The 11,022-nt window shown below is 41.0% G+C and overlaps 1 protein-coding gene across 1 annotated transcript in view; it reads left to right on the top strand.

The window, feature by feature from the left end:
* The first annotated feature begins 222 nt into the window (after positions 1 to 222).
* Positions 223 to 11,022, top strand: part of LOC119418889 (cholecystokinin receptor) — a 54,498-nt gene continuing 43,698 nt past the window's right edge. Inside the window, exon 1 of the mRNA XM_037686182.1 lies at positions 223 to 331. Coding sequence (XP_037542110.1) covers positions 223 to 331 — 109 coding nt within the window. The remainder of the gene's footprint in view (positions 332 to 11,022) is intronic.

Raw genomic sequence — 11,022 nt, forward strand, 5'->3', positions numbered from 1 at the left:
AAATAAAACAGACAGAAATCTATCAGCATTTTTTTTTTTTAATCCTTGCTTGCTTTTTTTTCTTCATTATTCACAAGTGGACTGTGGCTGTTGGAGTCCAGTGATTTGTATTTATTTTTTCCACTCCGGATGCTCAACAGAGTCTAACAAAAAAGTTGGAGTGAAGATTTATTTAACTTTTTGCTCGATTCGACCACATTAGGAAACATTTAGGTGACAGAGATGGATGTTTTTGAGCTAAACGAGACCTCCGTGAGCTCAGAGGAGACACTGAACATCTCTTATGGCAACGAGTCCGCGCGCCTCATTCCACAGCGCGCCAGGCACGGAGGTAAGAGCATGCTGGAATCAACACCAAATAAGAAAGAGAACATTAAGCTTTGACATGATGTCATGCTTCTGCGGCGTCAAAATGAGTTTTATTCAACAATTAATAACATTTAGGAAGTAAAAGGGAAAACTATTCTTGGAGACATCAAAAGGGAACACGGCTGTGCGTTACTTCCTCTCAAAGATCAGGTGAACAGATAAAAACAAGGTGTAACTCAGTGGTTTGATAAGAACAATGTCTTTCAAAAGGCATGAATGAGACATTTTATTTATTAATTTATCTTCCGTCCCTGAAAGATGAGGGCGGATTATGTTTCTCCTGCGCGCGCGCGTGCGTCTGTTACCAAAAGCATTTCATGAAGCACAGGGCTGATCTTAACACAACTTGCAGAAATGAATCTTTGGATGTGAACCTCACTTTTGAGTCACATCAATTTAAAATGACCGCAGAAAAATAATGGAAATGCCTCGATCATTTGAAAGATTATCACCTAAAGTTTAGCTACATAAACTGCATGAGATCTTTAATTCTAAATTTGCCAATAATTATTTGAACTTGACTCAGCAGGTCTGTTAGCAAAATATCTCATGAGCCAATGGATGGGGTGTAATGAAACTTTCAGTAAATAATTAGATGAGCATCTGAATAACTGTTGGAACCAACCATTTTAAAATGGCCGCAACAGCTAACTGAAATTAGAACACACAGAAAAGGCTATTAGTCAATTTTACACACATGCACACACGTATATGTATATACATTTTTTTTAATTTTTAAATTTAAATTTTTTTCATTTTTTCATTCATTTTTTTCATTGAGTCATGAGAAGTCATTTTCAAGAGAGACCAGTTATTTGGGGGCAGATGGTGGGGGTTAAGGGCCTTGCTCAGGGGCTCAGAGTGAGGCAAATGAGGGTGGAGTCAGGTGTGGATGTTTCACCTTTTCCACCCATATTTTGATGTTGACGGTACCGGGAATTGATCCTGCGACATTCCGATCACAGGCCCATCTTCTCTACCCTCTGCACCACCACTTCCCTAATATGTTCTGGCAGGAGAGTCATTCACAACACATGCTCCATGCTACTCATTACACAAGATCTTTGCTTGATTTTTTTAAACAACTTTTCAGTTAATCTTGATTCTCTGTTAGCAAAATATCGACCATTAGATAGATTCCAATAGAACATGCAGACGGTAATCATTACCTGTACTAAGTGACATTTTTTTTAGAGTCAGTGGAAGAATGGCTGTGTTTGACATCAGCTGACACAAAAATGGCAAAAACTCAAGTTTTGTGTTTCCTGAACGAGCAGAACCTAAATGCAAAAACAAACAAAGAAACAAAAAAGAAGTCATAAAACCAAAACACAAAGGCTGACGAGGCAAACTCACAACTAAAAACTCAAGGAAATACTCACACATGAAAAACAAGAGACCTGAATGGGAAACCATCAGAACAGCACTGACAAGGGACAAACTGTTAGGATTTAAAGAGACACTAACGAGGGAAAAATAAACACCTGGGGTGATTTCTGATTGGGGACAGATGAGGGCTGGCTGGAAAAATACTGAGAAGACTGAGAGAGGGAGAAATGAAAAAACGATATGGGACAAAATAAAACACAAGCAGCAAGAAAACACCGAAAAACTAAACTGACAGAGAACAGACCAAACTCCATGTTCCAGATGTTGAGCTAACGTTTGGTGAGGACGTTGCTGAGATGATCTCATGATGCTGCACAGCGTTGTTTATAATATTCCTTTCAAGGATGGACCAAAACAGCTACAACACCTTCATCTGGGCGACTGTGGCTAAGTGGTTAGAGTAGGTGTTCTCCAATGGGAGAGTTGGGGGTTCAGTTCCACCAGCAGCCACATGCTGAAGACACTTAGCCCCTCGTTGCCTCTGATGTGTGTCCCATCTGTGTATGAATGTGATAAAACACTGATTAATCTCTGTATAGATATAGTAATATACAGTAAAGCTCTTTGAGTATTTTGATAAGATTTAAAGGAGTTATATAAGTACAGTCCATTTACCATTACTTTCTCAGAAAATGATGATTTTTCTCTAAAACTCTGGCGTGAAAGGCGGCGGGCGATATGCTTTCCTTCAAGGACGCAAGGCCTTTGATTGACATCTGTGTTTTTTACAGTCACGCTGAGATTTAAAGCTCTCTGTAAAATACAAGTTGTTGCAGCTGTACAGAGATATGAAAAAGCAAACCCTGTTTCCTCATGAACAACTCCAACCTGCTCTCAGCAGCTTTCTGAAGCATTTTCTTTGAATACATTGAGTATGTCATGAACACAACGCAAAGAGTCAAAACCAAAACGGATGAAAAATAATTTTGTAAAGTAATTGTCTGAACTAATCTTTATAAAGCATGCTATCAGTGAAGGATTTTTCAATTCATGGTGGCTGATTCAGTTCCCTCTCATTCACCTTCAAAAATCAGCTGTTATTGTTTTCTTCATTGATGCCAGATGTGCGTCACTGTTTCCCTGACGTCTGACACAAACCTGAGAACCTTCATTAGTGCGCGGCTGCTTCACTTATCAACACTTTAAATGAGAGGGAAGGTGTTTATTGGCTGCTGGTCTATTCTTTAAACATGTGTGTATTTATTTTGGGGGTGGTGTGTTACGTACCTGTGCAGCCATGAGACTGAAGGAATTTGAATACTAATCAAAGCAAGTTGGCTACTGAAACCATCAGAAGTGTTTAAATCAAAACATTATAAAATGTGTACAATGCACAAGCATGTAAAATCATAAATTTTGGTTGATAAACAGAGGGTGGTGGTGGTGGTGGTGGTGTGTGTGTGTGTGTGTGTGTGTGTGCAATTTAAGCTTATTATTAAATTACATAAAATGTTGTTTTTTTCAATCTGTTTGAAAAAAAACCTTGCTACTCTTTATGTTATGTCCAAAGTACCACATATTACTAATATTTATTTGTACAATTTCAGCATGTATATTGCTCAGTGTGTAATGCAACGTAATAATTATTTTTATATTTGTCAATAATGTTTAAAAATCATGGATATTTGTGTGAACTATATTTTCTAAACTTTTGTAACACCACTAGTTTTGCTTTACATTGTCATTAAGCAATAATTCATTTTTATTTTTTAATTCTTTTTAGCAAAGCACCAATAACAGCAGTAGCTAGATGTAACACTTCCAATGCAGGCTCCCATTTCTAGACAGAAATTCAGAAAATTTATACCAGAAAAACTGTGTAATGCAAAATTGATGATCATGTCTAATATGATGTTTTAGTACCCAGAGTAGTGTGGACTGAGGAAGAGAGACTGACACGTTCAAGTAAAGGTAAGTGACTTTATTTTCTGTGCTCAAAGGGTTTGGGTAGAATCTGGAAGGGAATGGAGGACAAGTAATTATCTTAGTAAAAATATTACATCAGACAAAGCGCTACAACTACTTACTTAAATTCTTCAGTATGTTTAGCAGGCGCAACACGGTGGAGCAACTGATAGAGCTGCTGCCTCTCAGCGAGCAGGTCTCTGGATCAAATCCCGGTCCGGGGGCCTTTCTGGGTGGAGTCTGCATGTTCTCTCGTGCATGTGTGGGTTTTCTCCGGATACCCGGGCTTCCTCCCACAGACCAAAAACATGCATATTAGGCTAATTGGTAACTCTAATTTGTCCCTAGGTGTGAGTGAGAGAGTGGATGGTTGTTTGTCTTTGTGTCCCTGTGATGGACTTGCGACCTGTCCAGGATGTCCCTCGCCCCTCACACAGTGATTGCTGGACATAGGCACCGGTGACCCTCATGACCCAAAATGGAAGAAGTGGGTAAAAGATAATGGATGGATGGATGTTTAGCAGGCTTGGAGTTGAGGGTGAAGCACTTGGTTAGAAAGGTGAGTAGAATGAGTCAGAGTGACGAAACTCAGAGTCTGATCCGGAGATGTTGTTTGTAGGCAGGTGACAAGGTGATGTCCAGGAGGAGGTTCCACAGAGGGGTTCTGCTTTGCAGGTACAAAGAGAGTGATGTTCATGAGGAGGAACCACATAGCCAGGACTAGGAGGCACAAGGAAATATACAGGTTAGTATATATTTTCTTAGACAGTAACTATACTGCTAGTTGGTAGCATAATGTTCCAGCAGAGAAGATCTGATCTGAAGGTCCTTCCTTAAGTATACCAGAAGCTTGTCAGCTAGGAACAGAATCAGCTGTGATGTTATGGCTCCACCCTGCCACTCACAGGCTGCAAGAAAGTGGTTACAAAAAATACTGGAATCCTGCGGTATCCTTCTATCAAAAATCGCCAATAGCCAATTTAAAACGTTTTTGGAGTGGGCCTGATAAAAGGAAGAGATTAGGCCGGAGTTGAAGATGAAAGACCTGGGGACCAATGATCTCTCTTCAGGACCATATCCCTCTCAGTCCACCAGGTACTGGAATACCCAACTTCTATGATGTACAGTAGTCCCTCGCTGCTTTGCAGTCTGACTTTCAAGGACTTGCTCTTCTGTGGTGGTGGGGCGGAGGGTGGAGGGAGCCTGAAAGGAGGGTTTAACAGACTCTCTGATGTTGGTTTAATTTGTGAAACATGGAATGTGGAATGGATCCTCATGGAGGGAGGAAACTTAAGTCTGACAGTGGATGGGCTGATAATTTTCACAATAGGGAAAGGACAGATAAACCTAAAGACAAGTTTCTTGGGAGTGTCTTTAATGTTAATGTCCCTGGTGGAAAGCCATACCTACCTGTTAGGTAGGCGCTGAAGATGTGTGCCTCTCGGTGAACTGTTTGTTTTGTTTGGCAATATGCAGGTGGGCCTCTTTGATCTGCCATCAAACTCTGCAATATTTGCAAAGATGATGTTGTACTGAGGGACTGAGATGTCAGACTACTAGCTGAGGAACAGAGGAAGATAATGTTCCAAGGATACTTTGAACAGGGACAAACCAGTAGCTGATAAAACGAGAGAGTTACGCGCATATTCTGTCCAAGGTAAGTGCTGACACCAAGTGGAAGGATTGTTCAGGCAGCTTCCAGATCCTGGTTACATCTCTCAGTTAATCCATTTGACTGGGGGTGGTAATCTGAAGTAAGGCTAAATGAAGCTCCCAGAGTTTGGGAAAAAATATTTCCCCACCTGCGAGATGAACTGGGGACCTCTGTTGGAGACTGTGTCACAGGTTATGCCATGAAGACGGAACACGTGAAGAATCATGGGTCGAGCCATCTCCAGTGCAGAAGGGAGCTTGGACAGTGGAACAAAGTGTGCAGCCTTGGAGGATCTGTCAGTGATGGTGACAATGACTGTTACCTTCTGATACAGGTAACCCTGTGATGAAATCAACTGCATTGTAGGACCAGGGATGACCAGGAGTAGGCAATTGTTGGAGGAGCCTGGCTAAAGGTTGGTGGCTGCTTTTGTACTGGACACAAGTTGGACAGGCTGCAACAAACTCCTTAATATCATTATTCAGTGAGGGTCACCAGAAATGTCTTTTAGTGAACAGTAGCATACAGTTATTACCAGGATGACAGGGGAATATTGACATGTGTACCTAGCCCAGAATCTTACCCATCACAATTTCAAGGACAAAAAACCCTACAGGAGTGCCAATTCCAGCATCAGACTCATACGGGAGTATGACGGCTCAGTGGTTAAAACTGTTGCCTCACAGCAAGAAGGTCCTGGGTTCAATCCCCGGTTGGTCCTGGAGTCTTTCTTTGTGGAGTTTGCATGTTCTTCTCGTGCTTGCGTGGGTTTTCTTCCGGTACTCCGGTTTCCTCCCACAGACCAAAAGCGCGCATCTTAGGCTGCCTTCAAGCCCAGGCCTACCTTGAAAAAGAAATCTGTGATCTCAATGGGATTTGCCTGGTTAAATAAAGCTCAATAATAATTATGTTAAGCCTCTTTGATGTCCTTCTCAATGGAGGAGAAGGACATACAGGTCCTTCTCAAAAAACTAGCATATTGTGATAAAGGTCATTATTTTCCATAATGTAATGATAAAAATGAAACTTTCATATATTTCAGATTCATTGCACATGAACTGAAATATTTCAGGTCTTTAATTGTTTTAATACTGATGATTATGGAATACAGCTCATGAAAACCCAAACTGCCTGTCCCAAAAAATTAGCACATTTCATCCAACCAATGAAAGACAAGTGTTTTTAATACAAAAAACGCCAACCTTCAAATAATCATGTTCAGTTATGCACTCAATACTTGGTCGGGAATCCTTTTGCATGAATGACTGCTTCAATGCGGCGTGGCATGGAGGCAATCAGCCTGTGGCACTGCTGAGGTGTTATGGAGGCCCAGGATGCTTCGATAGCAGCCTTAAACTCATCCAGAGTGTTGGGTCTTGCGTCTCTCAACTTTCTCTTCACGATATCCCACTGCTTCTCTATGGGGTTCAGGTCAGGAGAGTTGGCAGGCCAATTGAGCACAGTAATACCATGGTCAGTAAACCATTTACCAGTGGTTTTGGCACTGTGAGCAGGTGCCAGGTCGTGCTGAAAAATGAAATCTTCATCTCCATAAAGCTTTTCAGCAGATGGAAGCATGAAGTGCTCCAAAATCTCCTGATAGCTAGCTGCATTGACCCTGCCCTTGATAAAACACAGTGGACCAACACCAGCAGCTGACATGGCACCCCAGACCATCACTGACTGTGGGTGCTTCACACTGGACTTCTGGCATTTTGGCATTTCCCCAGTCTTCCTCCAGACTCTGGCACCTTGATTTCCGAATGACATGCAAAATTTGCTTTCATCCAAAAAAAGTACTTTGGACCACTGAGCATCAGTCCAGTGCTGCTTCTCTGTAGCCCAGGTCAGGCGCTTCTGCCGCTGTTTCTGGTTCAAAAGTGGCTTGACCTGGGGAATGCGGCACCTGTAGCCCATTTCCTGCACACGCCTGTGCACGGTGGCTCTGGATGTTTCTACTCCAGACTCAGTCCACTGCTTCCGCAGGTCCCCCAAGGTCTGGAATCGGTTCTTCTCTACTATCCTCCTCAGTGTCCGGTCACCTCTTCTCGTTGTGCAGCGTTTTCTGCCACACTTTTCCCTTCCCACAGACTTCGCACTGAGGTGCCTTGATACAGCACTCTGGGAACAGTCTATTCGTTCAGGAATTTCTTTCTGTGTCTTACCCTCTTGCTTGAGGGTGTCAATGATGGCCTTCTGGGCAGCAGTCAGGTCGGCAGTCTTACCCATGATTGCGGTTTTGAGTAATGAACAAGGCTGGGAGTTTTTAAAAGCCTCAGGAATCTTTTGCAGGTGTTTAGAGTTATGTCGTTGATTCAGATGGTTAGGTTAATAACTTGTTTAGAGAACCTTTTCATGATATGCTAATTATTTGGGACAGGCATTTTGGGTTTTCATGAGCTGTATGCCATAATCATCAGTATTAAAACAATTAAAGACCTGAAATATTTCAGTTGGTGTGCAATGAATCTGAAATATATGAAAGTTTCATTTTTATCATTACAGTATGGAAAATAATGACCTTTATCACAATATGCTAATTTTTTAGAAGGACCTGTAGGTCAGGTTCTTGGGTGCTGCAGTAGCTTGGTGGTCAGTGCACGGTCTTGCGATCCTTAGGTTGCAGGTTCAAGCCTAGGTTGTGTCAAAAAGGGCATCCAGCATAAAACAATTCCCAAATCTTTCATCCAAGTTCACCTGTGATGACTCCTGAAGAAGGGAGCAACCAAAAGAAACTTTTATGTAAAACAAGTTCTTGTGATCAGTTCATATGATGAAAGGAACCTGAGATCCTTCTAATTAATGCATCCATTCTTTCAAGATTAATTTCTAAAAGTTCATAATTGCCCACATCATACAGTTTTTCTGCCTGATTATCTGATTAACTGACCAGAAACAAACTACATTCTCCCAAAACAGGCTTTTCAAAGAGCTATTTATAACAGCTGAGATGCTAAACATGCACATCTTTTCTACTGAACCCCACTTCTAAAAAAACCCCAAAAAACTTTCACTTTAAGTTGTTTTCACCAATGAACACCTGAGATGTTCCAGTGAATGTGAGGAAAGTTTTAGGTTAGAATTTTGCTCCCATTTTCTTCAAGCACACCTTTGCAACAGGAGGTTCTCTTGAAAACATTCTCCCCCAGTTTGAAATTTGAGGGAGGGGTTGCAGGTCACACTGGGGGCAGAGCAAGATGCACAAATAATGGTTTTCCTTTTATTACTGACAACATGTTCTTGGAAACTTCATAAGGTTCCAGTTGAAATTCAATTAAATTCAATTCAATTCAATTCAAAAATGCTTTATTAATCCCAAAGGGAAATTATTTGTTGTTGTAACTCATTATCCTCATTTCATTAAGAGATATTATAAATGCTGATGGCTGTAGACAGGAAGGATCTCTTGTAAAGGTCCATCCCACAGTGGATCCTAAGAAACTGGCTGCAGATGCCGTCCAATCCATCCAACCAGACTCGGCTGGCCTCTCGGTTCCCCCAGGCTGTAGGACTGCCCGAATGCTGCGCAGAACTCCTCACAGAGTGATGACCACTCCTCCCAGCAGTCTGCCAAGCTCCTCATCGCTGTGGACAGCCAACTGTAGGTCCCGAGGGACGATCCTGTCCTTCTGCTGTCATGAGCCGTGTTTCCTGCTATTTCCAGGATCTCAGTGGTCAGGCACTCGAGTACAGCTGGCAGGTAGATGAGAATGCATCCACAGAACATCCTTTTCAACTCATTGGAGGTTTGGGGCTGTAGTTGAGATATTATTTAAGCTTTTGAGATGTTAATCAGCTAAGACATGTACGTATATGAATGTAGTGGTGAGGAGTGAGTGGAAAATAATAACTTTGCAGTAAAAGAACATGAAACTATTTTATTTAATTACAGTCATTTAAACTCCTACACTGTGATTCTATTCATACAGTCTCACCTGCTGCTTTTCCACAACTTTTCTTGGAAGCTGAATGAAAACTTTTTACAGAAATGCCATTTAGACATTTAAGCTCACACATGACACCACCCCCCGTAGACCATCTCTAAAGTATTTCAGGGTTGCAGAGTAAGTGTAGTTTATTTTAAGGTGAAACATGAAGAGCAGGGTGTGTTTAAGTAAATTTAGTCTCTCAGTTCTGGCTATTTTAAAACCACAAACAAGCTTAAGTCATTTCTACTATTACCTCAAATTTTGTAAATGATATAATGATCCAGCCACATTTTTAGGGGACTATTTGAACTATTTAAAATGTAATTGATTTTCACTAACTAGTTGGGGAATGCTTAGTAGAAGTTAAATAATAAATATTAAATTGACATGAATTGAAACTATGAACTGGATGTTTATTTTTTTTAAATTTAAAGACGTTCTTTTTCTTCTTTACATTGTGCTTTGACCCTTTTTGATAGCACCTTATTTTAAATTGTCTTCTTATGAACTTGTGATTACTGTCATATGAGACAAAAAAACTATCACATCATATATACAGTATAGATGCTATACTGCAGGGGTCACCAACAGCTGGTCACCTGCAGGAACCACATGAGAGGCATATTCTAAAAATAACACTTATAATCAAAGAGCACCACCTAAAATGATCAATATTAGTGTGTTTTTAAATATAAGTAATAACATTTGCATGATGTAAATTTGATATGAGAAAAATCAATAACAACTTTTAAAAGAAATTGTTTTACTTATACAGCTTAGCAACCTTTTCTGGAGTCAAAGGTCAAAATCATGTGCAGACACACCGCAATCTCTACGAACGGCACAGCTATTTTTGTCTCCCGAACAGAAGGAAAATGGCAGAAAATTTTAAGAAAACATATTATGATCTTAGTGATTGGGAGGAAGAGGTTTTTAAATGGTTGTGAAAGGCAAGTGTGCGTGTCTCATATGTGGGGCGACGAGAGCAAAATGCTGCAATGTGGAGTGACACTTTACCAGTTAACACCTTAGCTTTAATGCTAACTTCCTGCCTAGCAGGGCATGACGGGCAGAAAAGCACCGGGAGTTAAAGGCAGCTTTGAGCAAACAGCAGTCTTTCTGAGGCATTCGCAGATGTAGAGGTCTTGAAAGAAGCAATTAATGTGAAAAATGATTTGTTTAAAAAGAGTAAGATGTGATGATCAGTTCAAAATGCTGCAGATCTAAGGATCAATAATGTTACATGATTTATTTAAAAATACAAAAATACTGTATTAAAATCCACTGACTTTCAAATGGGGCATCATGGTCGTGTAAGAGCTGCTGCCTCAGCGAGCAGGCTGCCCTGCTTCAAATCCCGACCGGGGGCCTTTTTGGGTGGAGTTTGCATGTTCTCTATGTGGATTTCCTCCCACAGACCATAAACACGCATGTTAGGCTGATTGGTAACTCTAAATTGTCCCTAGGTGTGAGTGAGAGAGTGAATGGTTGGTTGTCTCTATGTGTCCCTGTGATGGACTGGAGATCTGTCCAGTGTGTCCCCCACCTCTCGCACAGCAATGGCTGGATTTGGGCACCAGTGACCCCCGTGACCCAAAAAGGAAGAAACGGGTAAAGATAATGGATGGATGAATTTCACATGTTATTACTGATTCAGATTAAAATAAATAAATGTTTTGAAGTACATCAGTCCCTCGATTATCACGGGGGATCCATACCCAGAAGCCCTACGAGAATTGAAAAACCGCAAAGTAGGAATAGTAGTAAGTAGTAGTT

The sequence above is a fragment of the Nematolebias whitei genome, chromosome 13, assembly GCF_014905685.2.
Source record: "Nematolebias whitei isolate Nwh7 chromosome 13, NemWhi1, whole genome shotgun sequence".
NCBI classification, from domain to species: Eukaryota; Metazoa; Chordata; class Actinopteri; order Cyprinodontiformes; family Rivulidae; genus Nematolebias; species Nematolebias whitei.